At 46.0% G+C, this 18,943-nt stretch overlaps 1 protein-coding gene and 2 non-coding genes across 4 annotated transcripts in view; 2 read left to right on the plus strand and 1 right to left on the minus strand.

The window, feature by feature from the left end:
• The first annotated feature begins 440 nt into the window (after nucleotides 1–440).
• Nucleotides 441–512, plus strand: trnad-guc (transfer RNA aspartic acid (anticodon GUC)). The gene has a single exon. It is a non-coding gene; the product is annotated as a tRNA-Asp (tRNA).
• A 2,287-nt stretch (nucleotides 513–2,799) lies between these two features.
• trnad-guc (transfer RNA aspartic acid (anticodon GUC)) lies at nucleotides 2,800–2,871 on the minus strand. The gene has a single exon. It is a non-coding gene; the product is annotated as a tRNA-Asp (tRNA).
• Nucleotides 2,872–6,671: 3,800 nt separating this feature from the next.
• Nucleotides 6,672–18,943, plus strand: part of tmtc4 (transmembrane O-mannosyltransferase targeting cadherins 4) — a 32,302-nt gene continuing 20,030 nt past the window's right edge. Inside the window, exons 1-8 of one of the 2 annotated variants that reach the window (XM_078221542.1) lie at nucleotides 6,672–6,759; nucleotides 8,956–9,169; nucleotides 10,935–11,050; nucleotides 12,151–12,367; nucleotides 14,956–15,043; nucleotides 16,040–16,137; nucleotides 16,417–16,509; nucleotides 18,183–18,344. In XM_078221542.1, the coding sequence (XP_078077668.1) occupies nucleotides 9,008–9,169; nucleotides 10,935–11,050; nucleotides 12,151–12,367; nucleotides 14,956–15,043; nucleotides 16,040–16,137; nucleotides 16,417–16,509; nucleotides 18,183–18,344 (936 nt within the window). In that variant the 5' untranslated portion in view covers nucleotides 6,672–6,759; nucleotides 8,956–9,007. Of the gene's footprint in view, nucleotides 6,864–8,955; nucleotides 9,170–10,934; nucleotides 11,051–12,150; nucleotides 12,368–14,955; nucleotides 15,044–16,039; nucleotides 16,138–16,416; nucleotides 16,510–18,182; nucleotides 18,345–18,943 lie in introns of both variants that reach the window. The other variant, XM_078221543.1, reaches the window with a different exon arrangement.

Consider the following 18,943-nt stretch of genomic DNA (forward strand, 5'->3'; position numbering starts at 1 on the left):
ACCCTAGCTATGTCTGTAACTTCTGCACTCTCCCCTTTCCTTCTCTATGAATGGTATGCTTTGTCTGTATAGCACACAAGAAACAATACTTTTCACTGTATGTTAATGCATGTGACAATAATAAATCAAATCAGAATCGTAGGAAAAAAAATGGACAGAAATCGGTGGAATTTAGCACCTTGCGCCTGGGCAGTGGTTAACAGTATGGCTCGTGGGCCGCACTCTGAACCCACGTGGGCTGCGCATGACCCCCTGTGCTGCAGGTTGCCCACCTTTGCGCTAAGGGAATTGTAAACTCGGAGAACTAGTACAGACAGAATGGGCTGAATAGCCTCCTTCTGCACTGTCACAATTGTGTGAACAAATATCCAGCACAACATTCTGAGTCAAAAGGTTTCACTTCACTTTCATGAAGGGTAACAGTTGGCCTCTGTATCAGTTCCTCGGTAGTATAGTGGTTAGTATCCCCGCCTGTCACGCGGGAGACCGGGGTTCAATTCCCCGCCGGGGAGGCGCTCACATTTTAAGCAGCGCAACAAACTCTCACTCTCTCTGCAACATTTTACACACTCTCCCCCCCTCTCTCTCTCTCTCCACATTTACACATTTCACTTTCTTACCTCAATCCCACCAACTCGCCATTACAACTACAATTCTCCACAGCAGCACTGCTACAATTCACTCTCTCTCTGTTGCACTCTCCTCATATTCACAGCTTTACAACTCCACAAACATTTACACCAATCCCCCCACACCCCCCGGGACACTGCATTCATTCCCCTCTGCGCTTCACTCTCCCCACTTTGATGTCCAAGATCTTTACAATCATTCACTCCTCCCGCACTCTGCCACACTTGGACATTCTCATTCACTTGTCTTCCTTTGCAAGGCACCAATTATCAGCGTCCTTTCCAATCCTTACACACGAACAAAGGCTGCCGATTCCTGGACAACAGGATGGGGCTGCGATTCACTACAGCCTGAGTGTCACCACAATGATCCTGTACAGCAAATAGCACCAGGTTCAACTGAATATACTCTGTGTCTCTGTCTGTGTGTCTCTATGTTTCTGTGTGTGTCTCTATGTATATGTCTCTCTGTGTGTCTTGTGTGTGTCTGTCTGTGTGTGTGTCTCTGTCTCTGTGTGTGTGTGTGTGTGTGTGTGAGCCCAGTCATTGGGCGATGTGGCAAAGCTCCTGTCCAAAGGGCATTTTTGCAAAGAAACCGAAAAGACTCCGGCATGAATCAAAATGCAAAATATTCCCGAGCTGGAAACAGCAAATGCTGGAAATGTTCACAGTGTCTGTGCCACTTTGCGCTCAGGCTGTGTAAACATTTCTGCTGTGAGTGTTTGTTCAAATAGAGGAAGGAATGGATAAATGACTGCATTTCGCCCTCACTGAAGCATTCAGATTTCTCTCTCATTGCCCGCTGGATTTGCGAGCTGGAGTTAGTACATTCGGGGTTTTATTGGGGGTAGATTTGCACAGTGGTACCTCCCCGTGGTCATTGGGAAATAAAACAACTGCTCAGCTTTGGACTGCCGCAAATGTCAGCATTGTGTTTCCTCAAGGCTCGATTTCTTCAACAGCTTTGCCACATCGCCCAGTGATAGGGTAACACACACAGACACACATAGAGAGAGAGGGGGACACACACACAGACACACATAGAGAGAGAGAGGGGGACACACACATAGAGAGAGAGGGACACACACACAGACACACATAGAGAGAGAGAGGGACACACAGACAGACACACACATAGAGAGAGAGAGGGACACACACACAGACACACATAGAGAGAGAGGGACACACACACAGACACACACATAGAGAGAGAGAGGGACACACACACAGACACACATAGAGAGAGAGAGGGACACACACACAGAGAGAGAGAGAGGGACACACACAGACACACACAAAGACACAGAGAGAGAGGGACACACACACATAGACACACACAAAGACACAGAGAGGGAGACACACACATAGAGAGAGAGAGACACACACAGACACAGAAAGACAGAGAGAAAGACACACACAGACACATATAGACAGAGAGAGACACACACGGACCCATCCTGTTGACAGAGAGAGACACACAGACACACACAGAAACAGAGACACACAGACACAGAGACCCACACACACAGAAAGACACACACAAACACAGAGAGACACAGAGACATACACACAGACACACAGAGAGACATATACATAGAGACACACACAGAAACAGAGACACACACAGACAGAGACACACAGAGTATATTCAGTTGAACCTGGTGCTATTTGCTGTACAGGATCATTGTGGTGACACTCAGGCTGTAGTGAATCGCAGCCCCATCCTGTTGTCCAGGAATCGGCAGCCTTTGTTCGTGTGTAAGGATTGGAAAGGACGCTGATAAATTGGTGCCTTGCAAAGGAAGACAAGTGAATGAGAATGTCCAAGTGTGGCAGAGAGTGCGGGAGGAGTGAATGATTGTAAAGATCTTGGACATCAAAGTGGGGAGAGTGAAGCGCAGAGGGGAATGAATGCAGTGTCCCGGGGGGGGGTGTGGGGGGATTGGTGTAAATGTCTGTGGAGTTGTAAAGCTGTGAATATGAGGAGAGTGCAACAGAGAGAGAGTGAATTGTAGCAGTGCTGCTGTGGAGAATTGTAGTTGTAATGGCGAGTTGGTGGGATTGAGGTAAGAAAGTGAAATGTGTAAATGTGGAGAGAGAGAGGGTGGGAGAGTGTGTAAAATGTTGCAGAGAGAGTGAGAGTTTGTTGCGCTGCTTAAAATGTGAGCGCCTCCCCGGCGGGGAATTGAACCCCGGTCTCCCGCGTGACAGGCGGGGATACTAACCACTATACTACCGAGGAACTGATATAGGGCTGTTTGATACACTGACATTTAGAGACAGCGGAGAAACTGCTCAGTGTGACTGGGAATGATTATTTAAATTATTCATCATATTCCTACAGTGTACAAACTCCTCATTTGTATTTTACACTTTAGCTTATTTACAAACTCACCTCCCTAAACTGCTATAATCACAGTAAACAGCGAGTGCCAACCTGCTGATGCCAATTTGTGCCAGGGCACTGCCTGGCCATATTCCTCTCCCGGGGAGGGGGGGTGGGGGTGGGGGGGCTATACTGTCCTTTGCGCCCCCATGGGTTGGGGGGGGGGCGATACTGTCCTTTGCGCCCCCATGGGTTGGGGGGGCGATACTGTCCTTTACACCCCCGGGGGGGCTGAGGGGGGCTATATTGTCCTTTGCACCCCCGGGGGGGCGGGGGGAGGGAGAAGGATGATACTGTCCTTTGCACTCCCGGGGGGTGGCGATACTGTCCTTTGCACTCCCGGGAGGGTGGGGTGGCGATACTGTCCTTTGCGCCCCTGGGTTGGGTGGGGGGGTGATACTGTCCTTTGTGCCCCCGGGGGTGGTGGGGGAGTGATACTGTCCTTTGCACCCGCTGCGGGGCTGGGGGGGTGGCGATACTGTCCTTTGCACTCCCGGGGAGGTGAGTGGACGATACTGTCCTTTGTGCCCCCAGGGGTCAGGGGGGAATGATACTGTCCTTTGTGCCCCCAGGGGTGGTGGGGGAATGATACTGTCCTTTGCACCCCTGGGGGTGCTGAGGAGGACTATATTGTCCTTTGCGCCCTCAAGGCATTGGTGGGCTATACTGTCCTTTGCACTCCCGGGGGGGTGGGTGAGTGGACGATACTGTCCTTTGTGCCCCCAGGGGTCAGGGGGGAAGGATACTGTCCTTTGTGCCCTCGGGGATGAGGGGGGCGATACTGTCCTTTGTGCCCCTGGGGGTGAGGGGGGGGGGCAATACTGTCCTTTGCACCCCCCAGGGAGGTTCCCCACAATAGTTCATGTCTGGCTAAACCGTTGTAAACCTCACCGAGGTGTGAAAATCTCGTGAGGCGGGAAGTGTCAGCAGGGTGAGCTGTTTAATGATATTTAAATGTATTCAAATGCATTGAACTCTGGTTCATGCTCATTAAGTTTAAAGTTTATTTATTAGTGTCACAAGTGGGTTTACATTAACACCGCAATGAAGTTACTATGAAAATCGCCTACGGGCGAGAACCTGCCCGTAATCAGATACCGCGATCTCCTGGCAAGATTTGAGATTCCTGGGCTTTGCAGGATCTGGATACCCCGCCAGCAATAACCAGCTCAAGATCCCTCCCACCGAGTCATAGAGTCTTACAGCACAAAAAGAGGCCCTTCGGCCCATCATATCTGCACTGGCCATCAAACACCTGTCCATTTAATCTCACTTTTCAGCACTTGGTCCGTAGCCTTGTATGCTCGCGCATTTCTAGTGCTCATCTAAATGATTCTTAAATGTTGTGAGGGTTCCCGCACCCACCACCCTTTCAGGCAGTGAGTTCCAGATTCCCACCACCCTCTGGGTGAAAAATCTTGTCCTCAAATCCGGTTAATCTGTTTTCCTTGGAGAAAAGAAGGCTAAGAGGAGACTTGATAGAGGTATTCAAGATCCTGAGTGGAATGGACGGGGTAAATAGTGAGAAACTGTTCCCACTCAGGAGAGCACCAAGAACGACAGGCCACAGATTCAAAATAATAGGCAAAAGGAGTAAATCTGATGCAAGGAAAACTGTTTTCACCCAGAGGGTGGTTGGAGTCTGGAACAAACTTCGAGAGGGTGGTGGAGGCAGGCTCGATTGAGGTATTCAGAAGGGAATTGGATTGCTATCTGAAATGAAAGAACTTGCAAAGTTGTGGGAATGAGGCAAGGAGTGGGACTAGGTAAAAAAAGTTGAAAGTTCATTAGTAGGCTTACATTAACACTGCAATGAAGTTACTGTGAAAATCCCCTAGTCGCCACACTCCAGCACCTGTTCGGATACAGAGGAAGAATTTAGCATGGCCAATGCACCTAATCTGCACTTCTTTCGGTACCCAGTAAGAAGTCTACCAACACCAGGTTGAAAGGATATTATTAAACTAGAAAGAGTGCAGAAAAAATTTACTAGGGATGCTACCGGGACTTGATGGTTTGAGTTATAAGGAGAGGCTGGATAGACTGGGACTTTTTTCTCTGGAGCATAGGAGGCTTAGGGGTGATCTTATAGAGGTCTATAAAATAATGAGGGGCACAGATCAGCTAGATAGTCAATATCTTTTCCCAAAGATAGGGGAGTCTAAAACTAGAGGGCATAGGTTTAAGGTGAGAGGGGAGAGATACAAAAGGGTCCAGAGGGGCATTTTGTTCGCACAGAGGGTGGTGAGTGTCTGGAACGAGCTGCCAGAGGTAGTAGTAGAGGCAGGTACAATTTTGTCTTTTAAAAAGCATTTAGACAGTTACATGGGTAAGATGGGTATAGAGGGATATGGCCCAAATGCAGGCAATTGGGACGAACTTAAGCATTAAAAAACAAGGGCAGCATGGACAAGTTGGGCCGAAGGGCCTGTTTCCATGCCGTAAACCTCCATGACTTGATGACTCTATCCCTTACACATATCCTTAAATCGGCGTCTGCTAGTTCTGCACCACCAGCAAATGGGAGCTGTCTTTCATTGTCTATCATGCATGAAGCGCAGAACACTAGTCTGCAAGTACAGCAAGTAATAAGGAAGGCAAATGGAATTTGGGTATTTGTTGCTCAAGGAACAGATTATAAAAGTAGGAAAATGTTGCTGCAGCTGTACAAGGCATGAGTGAGACTGCACCTGGAGTATTGTGCACAGTTTTTGTCCCTTTATTTGAGGAGGGATGTAGTTACATTGGAGATGGTTCAGAGGAGGTTCACTAGATTGATTCCAGAGATGAGGGGTTTGTCTTACGAAGAGAGATTGGGCAGTTTAGACCAATACTCCCTGGAGCTTAGGAGGGGAGATCTAATTGAGGCATAAAAGATAATAAAAGGGATTGACAGGGTAGACGTAGGGAGGATGTTTCCTCTTGTGGGGCAATCTAGAATGAGAGTTTTAGGGTAAGGGGTAGCAGATTTAAAACAGAGAGGAGAAATAACTGCTCTCAAACCTGTGGAATTCACTACCCCAGTGTGGTGGTTGTCGGGACATTGAGTAACTTTAAGGAGGAGATAGATAGATTTTTAATTAGTAATGGGTTAGAAGGGTTATGGAGAACGGGCAGGAAAGTGGAGTTGAGGCCGAGATGCGATCAGCTATGATCATATTGAATGACGGAGCAGGCTCGAGGGGCTGAATGGCCTACTCCTGCTCCTAGGTTCTTGTTGTGTTCTTATGTTATCTTATCCAAACCTGTCTTAACCTATGTTCATATCATATTTTCCTCAGCATTTCAAATGGTTAAAAAAAAAGTTTTGCAGATGTCAGGGTGAATACCTCAAGTTAATGTAACTTGTTTTAATATATTAAAAAAATTCAAAATGCTGCCAGATATTAACAAACATTTTATTTTTCATGTTTAACATTTAGGCTTTCCCTTTCTGCTGTCAGGTGCCCTGCATCAGGTGCTGGCTGCCTGCAGTGAATCCTTGCAGCTTTCTGCAAGTTGCTGCAACCACTTGCTGCATCTGCAGCCCTGCTGACTCGCTGCTTTGATTGACAGCTCAGCCTTCCGGGGTCGCGGGCGGCGTCCGGGCCTGGCGCATGCGCGCGCCGCCCGCCCTGCCCGCACCGGAAGTGGGTCCCACACCGAAAAGGTGCCCCGCCCGGTGACTGACCGCCGGGTGCTCACCTTTCGGTTCCGCTCTGCGGACAGCCGGTTCCAGGGCCTGCGGATAACTTTGGCAGGGAGGTAAAATATCAAACTGAACTAAAATCAAAAAATAGCAAAAATAAAGAAGATTTCACAGTCTTTCTGTCCTGTGGTGTGAAGATCAGATGGAATTTCTTCTGCAGGTCTGAGAAAAAAGTTTTGAGGGTTTATTTAGAAATTAAAAAGGTTTATTTCTAATTGAATGGGTTTATTTCCAATATAAAGGGGTTATTTCCAATATAAAAGGTTTATTTCCAATTTAATGGGTTTATCTCCAATTTAAAGGGTTTATCTCCAATTTAATGAGTTTATCTCCAATATAAAGGGCATTTTTCCCATATAATGGGCTTATTTCCCATATAATAGGTTTATTTCCAATATAAAGGGCTTGTTTCCAATTTAATGGGTTTGTTTCCCATATAATGGGGTTATTTCTGATTGAAAAGGGCTTATTTTTAATATTATTTTCAAGAGAGTGGGGTTATTTCCAATTTAAACAGCCTTTTTTTCAATTTAAACAGGTCATTTCTAAATTGATGATGGCGTGGAAATTAAACAGCAATAAGCTGAAGGAAGTCTTGCGTTTCTATGATGTCTTGCACCACCTCAAGGGGTCTCGTGCTGCAATGCCACTTTTCAGCCACATTTGAAGCGTAGCTACTGTTGAAGGAAATGAGGCAGCCAATCCACACACAGGAAAACCCCACAAACAGCAGTATGATAACCGCCAGATAATCTAGTGATGTTTATTGGGGGATAAATATTGGCCCAGTGAAGTTCCCTTCACTTTTTTGAGTAGTGCCATGGGATCTTCGTCCACCTAACCTCAGCTTAATGTCTCATCTGGAAAATGGCATCTCCAACAGTGCAGCAGTCACTCAAAAATGCACTGAGAGTGTCTGGAATTAAGAATTTACACTGATGACCATGAAACCCATTGTTGGAAAAACCTATCTGGTTCACTAATGTCCATTAGGGAAGGAAATCTGCTGTCCTTACCCGGTCTGGCCTACATGTGACTCCAGAATCACAGCAATGTGGTTGACTCTCAACTGCCCTTGGGCAACTAGGGATGGGCAATAAATGCCAGCGATGCCCGTGTCCCATGAATGAATTTTTTAAAATCCTCCATTTTGTGCTCAAATCTCTGGAGTGGGAACTAAAATTACGATTTTCTGGCACTGAGGTGAAGGCGCTACCAACTTGAGAAAGGCTAAAGAATAACAAAAGTGGCAGTGCAAATTCCTTGCCTCGTTCTGAGATTGATGGCTTTTTTGGGAGTTAGGGAACCAAGGTGGGCAGATGGAGTTAAGATACAGATTAGCAATGATCTAATTTAATGGCAGAATAGGATTGGGAGATTTCCCCCTCTCGTCTCCCCTCTCCTGAGCTAGTGGGTCACGCTTAACAAACTGCCTATTTTTTACGTGTGAGGGAGCCCAGATATTTGGGTGGCACAGTGGTTAGCACTGCTGCCTCACAGTGCCAGGGATCCGGGTTTGAATCCCAGCTTGGGCCACTCTCTGTGTGGAGATTGCACGTTCTTCCCGTGTCTGTGTGGGTATCCTCCGGGTGCTCCGGTTTCCTCACACGCTCCAAAGGTTGTGCGGGTTAAGTGGATTGGCCATGCTAAATTGCCCATTAGTGTCAGGGGGGACTAGCTAGGAAAAATGCATGGGGTTATGGGGATGGGGCTTGGGTGGGATTGTGGTCGGTGCAGACTCGGTGGGCCGAATGGCCTCCTTCTGCACTGTAGGATTCTATGATTTGGAGATTGCAATTCTCTCATTGTGGCAGAATCTGATAGCCAAGACTGATCATAGGAGTCGCCAACCCTCCAGGGTTGTTCTGGAGAGCAGAGGAATTGAAAGCTATGATCCCCAAGGGCACTGATGTGAGCAGAAATCCCAGAGAAAAATCATTTAAAAATAAAATAGCTTTATTTGCATTTGCTTTGAACATTTTCCTTTGATCATTTATTGAAAAATTTGGAGATTGAGGGTGGGAAAGGCAGACTGACAGTCAAAAATCACCCAACCAGATAGGAAGGAGTTGTCCTGTGAGGATTGATGACATTTCGTATCATAAAACCGCCGGGCTAACCAAAGTTGGCAACTGCACATTTCTGTTAAATTGTGTATTTGGCCCATGATTTTTTTTTTGTCCCATCAAAATGATATTCCTGCAGTTTTCCAGAGACATTTATCTAGATCTTGTGCTTCCCTTTTTTCCTAGGGTATGGATAGGAGAGCCCCAGAGTCCCGGGTATGGTGCAAGGTTTAGCACAATGTTGCAGTCTGGATGGAGTTTGGACAACAGTCTACCTGTGCCACAGCTCTCTCAGCATTGGGCAAGGGCTATTATCGGTGCACTCGCCCTCCTGTGTTTTGGCATCAGTTACGATGGAGATTTTGTCTTTGATGATTCAGAAGCTATTATCAACAACAAGGTGTGTGGTTTTGTATTTTGTTGCAGACTTTGATGTCAGTCTTTTAATTGATCACAACATTACCCTTCAAGTAACCAGACCAAGTCACAAAATTCTCTTAACAGCTGTTTTAATTGCAAGCTATAGCAAGGACGCTAGAAAACTACAGCTCACATTTCTGTAGCTCGCCGGAGTGGTGTATTCCGAGATACATAAGTATTTATAGTTTTCAAATTCAATTACAAGTAATTAGCATATACCAACCACAATCACTTTACGCTTGCTTCATTACAATATCCAATCAGTGTGATTGTTTTTATAACAGTCCAGCTCATTTCTGTGTCTGTCGATCACTCCCTTTTTCTAGTTACAGATATCTGATTTAACGAGGTTTGCCCAGACTAATGGCCTTGGTGTCTATCTGTGAAAAGGCTCCTATAAGAAGACCTTTGTTTTTCATAGCAGCTTGTGCGATTTATAAACTTGTATGGCACGGTGGCACAGTGGTTAGCACTGCAGCCTCACAGCGCCAGGGACCCGGGTTTGATTCCCGGCTTGGGTCACTGTCTGTGTGGAGTTTGCACGTTCTCCCCGTGTCTGTGTGGGTTTCCTCCAGGTGCTCCAGTTTCCCCCCACAGTCCAGAGATGTGCAGGTTAGGTGGATTGGCCATGCTAAATTGCCCCTTAGCGTCAGGGGGACTAGCTAGGGTAAGGGCATGGGGTTATGGGATAGGGCCTGGGTGGGATTGTGGTCGGTATAGACTCGATGGGCCGAATGGTGGCTTCCTGCACTGTAGGATTCTATGATTAACCCTTTCATATTTCAAGCAGCCAGACATGTAATGCAAATTACTTATTGCTAGATCCTTGTAGAAAAGTGAAAGTGGTTAATGTGAAGTGCAGTTGATGTTAATAGTTCATATGATTTTGCTCCAGTTTCACTCTGAGTTATATTAACATTGTATTAAACTTCAGTTACACCACATTTTGGACTCTGGCTGCCATGTAACAAAAGGGGCTAAAAAGACACTGGAAAGGCTGCAAAACAATTTTACAAAGGTGGCATCAGAAATGAGCTTATACAGACCAGGGGAAGATGAAGAGGCCGGGTCTCTTTTCTCTTGAAATAAAGAAAGATGAGGGGTGATCTAATAGAGCTCTTTAAAATAATGAAAGGTTTAGATAGTGTGGATACAGCAAGAATGTTTCTGTTTGCGTGGAAGAGCAAAACTGGAGGTCGTCAATATAAAATAGTCACCAAATCTAAAAGGGAATTCAGGAGAAACCTCTTTTTCCAGAGTGCGTTGAGAATGTGCATCTCACTGCCCCAGGGAGTGGTTGAAGTGAATACTTCGAGGCATTTAGGGGGAGGTGGGTAAACACATGAGGGAGAAAGAAATAGGGATTTGCTGTCTTGTGCTGGCACTAACCCTTCCCTCACTGCTGTGCCACACAGGCCCGGCAAGCCACTCAGTTAAGCTGCCACTGGCGGCAGAGGTAGGTTTAAAGGAGCATCTTGAAGCAAGAAAGAGAGGCAGAGAGGTTTAGGAGACCTGGGGGCTGAAGGCACCGCCCTCGACAGTGGAGCAATTAAAATCGGCACGGGTGCACAAGTCCAGAACTGAAGGAGCGTTGAGATCTTGGAGGATGGTGGGACTGGGAGAAGGTCACAGAGTTAGTGATGAGTGGGGCCTTGGAATGAGTGCGGTGGAAAAGCAAGTCAAACATTTGTTTAAAATACAGAAAGTTTCATCAATTAATTTCTGGTGTTTCCTCCATGTGTCAGGATCTTAGACCAGAGACGTCACTTAGAAACCTTTGGGAACATGACTTCTGGGGTTCAAACCTGATCAGCAACACCAGTCATAAATCCTATCGACCATTCACAGTGCTCACATTCCGGTAAGACTGGGTTGAAAGGGTTTAGTCTTTGATTTGATTTGATTTATTATTGTCACATGTATTAGTATACAGTGAAAAGTATTGTTTCTTGCGCCCTATACAGACAAAGCATACCATTCATAGAGAAGGAAAGGAGAGAGTGCAGAATGTAGTGTTACAGTCATAGCTAGGGTGTAGAGAAAGATCAACTTAACGCAAGGTAAGTCCAATCAGAAGTCTGACGGCAGCAGGGAAGAAGCTGTTCTTGAGTCGGTTGGTACGTGACCTCAGACTTTTGTATCTTACTGTAATGTTTGCTTGTGATATGCAACATATATCATCAAGTCCTCCCACCAGGCAATCACAACTTTAAATTACGGTGGTTAATTTGGCTTCCTATACATTTAAATTAATAGAAGTGAACAGATTCTCTCTCACATGAATTCTTGTGTTTACAAAGAGCTGGTTATTATCGATGCCTTTAGTATTGGATTAACAGAGCATGACGACAACAGAATGTAAGAATAGAAACCCTCCAAACATTCAAAAACAGTTGTGCACACTTTTAAGTACATTAACTGTTCAGGTGAGTTTGACAGTCAGTATTCAGCCAGCAAGGTTCCACAAATAAATTAGCACTTAATGACACAGTGTAGATTGCTACTTATCCGCGAATCATTAGGGTTGTTTGATTTCATTAAAATAATTCCCTGCCGGTCTATAGTTGCATGGATCGGTTAGTATCTCAACAAGCGAAGCTAAACTGAGCAAAAACCCTAAATTTCAGTGTAAGCCATCATTCGAGCAGCTGTGTATCAATAAGTGCCACCTAATAGTGCACATAACCTCTGTAGCTGTAGTGAAGAGAGGGTAATAAATAAGGAGGTTCTTGTGGTTGAAGTTAAAAGCTTTCATTCTGATGGTGTGGACGATGGGATTGTTACCTATACTGTGGTAGCGCTTGGCTCACTATGGAATATTGCCATTGTGTGGGGTATCATTAGATATTACCATACATATTTTACCTCCATTATTGTACAGCAGCGCAGCGTAAAGATGCACTTGATCTGTGTCCATGAAGCTGATGTTTGATTTTAGCTCTGCCTGTACATTCACTTTAGGCTGAACTACCTGATAGCTGGAGGATTGCACCCAGTTGGATTCCATGTGGTCAACATTGTACTTCACAGCGTGATTTCTATAATGACCCTGGATGTGTTCTCAGTGCTACTAGGTGGTCTCGAACATGATGAGAGAGGGAGGCTGCTGAATAGAGCACCCAAAGCATCATTTCTAGCTGCACTGCTCTTTGCTGTGCATCCGATACACACGGAGAGTGTAAGTACATTCTTTCAAGGTGGGTTTCAGACTGCTTGTAGGTTTGTGGGAATTCAGTGAGTGTTATCACTTAAAATCAGCACTTCACTACAGTTTGTCTATGTCCACCTTTTGTTTTCAGGCAAACAGCTTGGTGTGTTATGGTAAGGTTATATAATAAGAAGTTTAACAACACCAGGTTAAAGTCCAACAGGTTTATTTGGTAGCAAAAGCCACACAAGCTTTCGGAGCTCTAAGCCCCTTCGTCAGGTGAGTGGGAATTCTGTTCACAAACAGAGCTTATAAAGACACAGACTCAATTCCCACTCACCTGAAGAAGGGGCTTAGAGCTCCGAAAGCTTGTGTGGCTTTTGCTACCAAATAAACCTGTTGGACTTTAACCTGGTGTTGTTAAACTTCTTACTGTGTTTACCCCAGTCCAACGCCGGCATCTCCACATCAAGGTTATATAAGACATTGGTGAGGCCGAATTTGGAGTATTGTGTACAGTTTTGGTCACCTAGTTACAGGAAGGATGTAAATAAGGTTGAAAGAGTGCAGAGAAGGTTCACAAGGATGTTGCCGGGACTTGAGAAGCTGAGTTACGGAGCGAGATTGAATAGGTTGGGACTTTATTCCCTGGAGCGTAGAAGATTGAGGGGAGATTTGATAGAGGTGTATAAGATTTTGATGGGTATAGATAGAGTGAATGCAAGCAGGTTTTTTCCGCTGAGGCTAGGGGAGAAAAAAACCAGAGGGCATGGGTTAAGGGTGAAAGGAGAAAAGTTTAAAGGGAATATTAGGGGGGGCTTCTTCACGCAGAGAGTGGTGGGAGTGTGGAATGAGCTGCCGGATAAAGTGGTAAATGCCGGATAAAGTGGGTCACTTTTAACATTTAAGAAAAACTTGGATGGGTTCATGGATGAGAGGGGTGTGGAGGGATATGGTCCAAGTGCAAGTCAGTGGGACTAGGCAAAAAATGGTTCGGCACAGACAAGAAGGGCCAAAAGGCCTGTTTCTGAGCTGTAATTTTCTATGGTTCTATGACTGAAATTAGAGGAGAGCCTGAATCATAGAATCACTTCAGGCCATTCAGCCCATCGAGTCTGCTGCACCATCCCTCCGACAGAGCATATCACCCAGGTCCATATCACTGAGCCACATTAGGAGCTATTAGGACCAGCTTGGATTCGGGTAGAGTTGAAGGAGCACCCTAAAGGAAGAGAGATTTAGAGAGGACTGGCATGGTGGCACAGTGGTTAGCACTGCTGCCTCACAGCGCCAGGGACTCCGGTTCGATTCCCGGCTTGGGTCACTGTCTGTGTGGAGTTTGCACGTTCTCCTCGTGTCTGCGTGGGTTTCCTCCGGGTGCTCCGGTTTCCTCCCACTGTCGAAAGCTGTGCGGGTTAGGTTGATTGGCCATGATAAATTGCCCCCAGTGTTAGGGGATTAGCAGAGTAAATATGTGGAGTAACGGGAATAGGGCCTGGGTGGGATTGTGGTCGGTGCAGACTCGATGGACCGAATGGACTCCTGCACTGTAGGGATTCTATGAGTGAATTTGAGAGCTCTGGGCCTCAGCAGCTGAAGGCACAGCCACCAGTGGTGAAAGAAAGGAGGTAGACAGGATGTGCAAGAGGACAGATTTGGAGGCGTGTAAAGATCATGAGGAGGAGGTTGCAGCGATAGGGAGGCAACAAGGCCACACACAAACATGAACACAAGGATGACAATTTTAGAATCGAGGCATTTCTGGACTGGGAGTTTCTGTTGGTCAGTGGGCACAGGGTGATGGGTTAACTTAGTGTGAGTTAGCATTCAGAGAGTGGAGATTTGGATGAGCTGGTTTATTTGATTTGATTTATTATTGTCACGTGTATTGGTATACAGTGAAAAGTATTGTTTCTTTCGCGCTATACTTTCAAAGCATACTGTTCATAGAGAAGGAAACAAGAGTGTGCAGAATGTCGTGTTGCAGTCATAGAGTTTAAAAGAGTTGGAATGAAGTTTTAGAAGCACAGAACGAGAGTAAAAGATAGAATTAGAAGGTATGCTGGGCACAGCTCGCAAGAAGTCGCCGCGTTCCGGTGCCATCTTGATACAAATCAAATCAGATGATGGCAGTTGGGAGTGCAGGAAATCCAGACACTTGGTACCGATAAGCGACATGGTGGCACAGTGGGTTAGCACTGCTGCCTCACAGCGCCAGGGACCCGGGTTCGATTCTCGACTTGGGTCACTGTCTGTGTGGACTTTGCACGTTCTCCCCGTGTCCAGGTGCTCCGGTTTCCTCCCTCAGTCCAAAGATGTGCTGGTTAGGTGGATTGACCCGAACAGGCGCTGGACTGTGGCGACTAGAGGAATTTCACAGTAACTTCATTGCAGTTGTTAATGAAGCCTTACTTATGACTAATAAACATTACTTTTTTTTTTACTTTAAGCAGCACCGATCACAGAATCAAACAGTGCAGAAGGAGGCCATTTGACCCATCAAGGAGGTGAAAGGCTATTGGAGGATAGAGGAGGCGGGAGGCGAGTCAGGAGAGCTGGAGGTGCATGAAGAATAGTAATGTTAGCACTCACTAGATTTTGTGCTTTTTGTCTTGCAGGTTGCTGGGATCGTTGGCAGGGCAGATCTCCTCTGTGCACTGTTCTTCCTGCTGTCTTTTATCAGCTATTGTAAAGCATTCAGAAAACGTACGTATCATTATTCAGAGATTGTGTGTGTCCCTGGAATATGGGCGCCAGGTACTGATGGCTAACCTGTTTGCTCGGAGGTAGCAAACATTGGTGATAATATTAACAAAATGTCAGGCAGGAAACTTGTGGGTTTGGATGGAAATACTGGTTTTTACAGCCTTTCAAGTATTAATATCTACTAATCAAGCATGAGATTGGCCAGCGAGCAAGACTAACATAGCAATATTTTACTCTGTTAAAGGAGTTATATATGAATGCTAGATGTTTATTACCACCATGCTTTTTATTTATTTGTGCATGGGATGGTGGCATTATTGATTAGGCCAGCATTTATTGCCCATCCCTAATTGCCCTTTGGGAAGGTGGTGGTGAGCCGCCGTCTTGAACCGCTGCAGTCCATGTGGCGTAGGTACACCCACAGTGCTGTTAGGGAGGGAGTTCCAGGATTTTGACCCAGTCACAGTGACGGAATGGTGATATATTCCCAAATCAGGATGGTGTGTGGCTTGGAGGGGAATTTGCAGGTGGTGGTGTTCCTCATGTATCTGCTGCCCTTGCCTTTCTGGGTGGTAAGGATTGCAAGTTTGGGAAGTGTTGGTCAAAGGACTCTTGGTGAGTTCCTGCAGTGCATCTTGTCAATGGTACACACGGCTGCCACGGTGCGCCGGTGGTCGGGGGAGTGAATGGGCTGCCAATCAATTTACTTTGTCCTTCATGGTGTTGAGCTTCTTGAGTGCTGTTGGCGCTGCACTCACCCAGGCAAGGGGAGATAATTCCACCACACTTGTGCCCAGTTGATGTAGTTGTATCAGTAAGGGTGTTACTTTTACAGTGGTGTTACCAACTACTGCAGGAAGGAGCAGTGCTCCGAAAGCTAGTGGCATTTGCTACCAAATAAACCTGTTGGACTTTAACCTGGTGTTGTTAAAACTCTTACTGTGGTTACCAACTACGTCAGAATTAAGACCAGTTATTGCACTGATTCTTTTTCAGACGATGCAGATGGAGGGTTCTCCTTTCACTGGATCTTTGTCAGCTTGTTGCTTTGTGCTGTCGCGATGCTTTGCAAGGAACAGGGTATCACAGTGCTGGTGAGAAAATGTCATCATTATTGGGTTGGGAAAATACATGTTTGTGCTTTTCTGGCCTTTAGTGTGCTTATGTTGTTGTTGGGAGTCTGTTAGCTGAATGTGGGTTCACTCTTTGAGGATGTATCACACGGACATGAATCGTTAACTTTGTTTCTCTCGCTACAGATGCTGCCAGACCCGCTGAGCTTTTCCAGCAATCTCTGTTTTTATTTCAGATTTCCAGCATCTGAAGTATTTTGCTATTATTTATTATTGATAGTCTTGTTTGCCTACATCTAGGGTGTGAACGCAGTCTTTGATGCGCTTGTGGTCTGCAAAATGGATATCCTGCAACTAGGCATCGCACTGATACGAAAAGACAAAATCTCTGAGGTACAGCTGTGGATTTGGAATACTACCCTCTTCAATTTACCTCCTTTTGGACCCTAAGCTGAGCTTTTGCCCTCATTCATCTTCAGATCACTCCGTGGCCTCACCCCTCCTTATCTCTGTAATCTCCCCCAGTCCCAAGCCCTCCAAGATAGAATCCTACAGTGCAGAAGGAGGCTATTCAGCCCATCGAGTCTGGACCGACCATAATCCCACCCAGGCCCTATCCCCATAACCTCACGCATTTACCCGAGCTACTTCCCCTGACACTAAGCGCCAACCCGCACATCTTTGGACTGTGGGAGGAAGCCGGAGCACCTGGAGGAAACCCACGCAGACACGGGGAGAGCGTGCAAACTCCACACAGACAGTGACCCAAGCCGGGAATCAAACCTGGGTCCCTGGCGCTGTGAGGCAGCAGTGCCAATCACTGTGTTACCGTGCTGCCCACAAGATCGCTGCACTCCACCAATTCTGATCTCTTAAACATCCCCAGTTTTAGTTAGTCCGCAGTTGGCAGCCGTGCCTTCAGTTCCATGGACTCCCGTCTGTGGAATTCCATCCCTAAACCTCTCTATTTCTCAGTGCTAAAAACTCTGTACAGCTAGATTGCAGAAGTACTTTTCTATTTTTAAAAAAATAATCATGTTGGAATAGCTATGATGTGAGGGCTTTGGTTTGTTTATGTGGAAGGAAATTTCAGAACATTGATGCTTCATCAGGTGTCATGAATGCTTTTGTTATTCCTGGACTCAGTTATTCCAGCATGCTCCTGGCTGGTCTCCCACATTTTACCCTCGTAAATTAGAGGTTGTCCAAAACTCTGCTACCCGTGTCTGAATTCGCAGCAAGTCCCATCCACCTATTCCTTGACCATCATTGGTTCCTGGTCAAGCAATGGCATGATTTTCAAATTCTCACCCTTGTTTTTAAATCCCTCGATGGCCTTACCCCCCTCCCTATCTCTTATAATCGTCTCCAGCCCCACTGAGATACCTGAACTCCAATTCTAGCTTCTTATGCAACCCAACATTTTTATTGCTGCCCCATTTGGTGACGGTGCCTTCAGCTGTTTAAGCCCTCAAGCTCTGGAATACCTCTCCCTAAACCCCTCTGCCACACTTTAAGACACTGTTTAAAACCTACCTCTGTGACCAAGCTTTTATGATGTGGAGATGCCGGCGTTGGACTGGGGTAAACACAGTAAGAGTTTAACAACACCAGGTTAAAGTCCAACAGGTTTATTTGGTAGCAAATACCATTCGCTTTCGGAGCGCTGCTCCTTCGTCAGATGGAGTGGATATCTGCTCTCAAACAGTGCACAGAGAGACACAAATCAGTATTCTGTAACTTGATTTTGTGTCTCTGTGCCCTGTTTGAGAGCAGATATCCACTCCATTTGACGAAGGAGCAGCGCTCCGAAAGCTAATGGCATTTGCTACCGAATAAACCTGTTGGACTTTAACCTGGTGTTGTTAAAACTCTTACCAAACTTTTAGTCATCCGACCGAAGATCTCTTTATGGTGGCTTGATGTTACACTTTGTTTTCTAACGTTCCTGTGAAGTGAGTTAGGACACTTCATTAGATCAGAGGTGTGATGCAGATATAACTCGTTGAAACATTTGCTGTGCTGATTTCTCTTATTTTTCTGTTCTGTTTTTGCCTGATCCTCAGAAATCCCTACCGTGGAAAAGAGGGTTTTTTACCCGGATACTGCTGGTGGCGTCCGGTGGGATTGTCCTGCTGTATGGCCGCTGGCAGATAATGGGCACCGGGCCCCCAGCTTTCACTGAAATGGATAACCCAGCATCATTTGCAGACAGCGTTCTAGTGCGGGTAAGGCTGGCAGTAGCTGCTTTTTGACAGTGGGAACTCCCAGCATTTTTTATAACCCAGCGTCAATTGGTTCGCAAACCAATGCCTTTAAATAGAATTTATTATTGTCACATGTATTGGGATAGAGTGAAAAGTATTGTTTCTTGCGTGCTATACAGACAAAATATACCGTTCATACAATACATAGGGGAGAAGGAAAGGAGAGGGTGCAGAATATAGTGTTGCAGTCACAGATAGGGTGTAGAGAAGGATCAGCTTAATGTGTGATAGGACCAGCTGGGAAGAAACGATTCTTGAGTCGGTTGGTATGTAATTTTCAGAATGTTTATGTTGTGAGTATGTAATTGTATCACATCGGACCTACAGCACAAGAAAATCAATTTGGCCCTTGTGCTGGTGTTTATGTTCCATAGAAAGCATTCTTTCTGGTTGTATCACAGCTTGGTATGGCTCCTGCTCTGCCCAAGGCCGCAAGGGACTACAAAAGATCGTGAATGTAGCCCAATCCAAAACGCAAACCAGCCTCCCATCCATTGACCTTGTCTACACTTCCTGCTGCCTCGGAAAAGCAGCCGGCATAATCAAGGACCCCCACGCCC

This window comes from Mustelus asterias, chromosome 10, assembly GCF_964213995.1.
Source record: "Mustelus asterias chromosome 10, sMusAst1.hap1.1, whole genome shotgun sequence".
Classification (NCBI taxonomy): domain Eukaryota; kingdom Metazoa; phylum Chordata; class Chondrichthyes; order Carcharhiniformes; family Triakidae; genus Mustelus; species Mustelus asterias.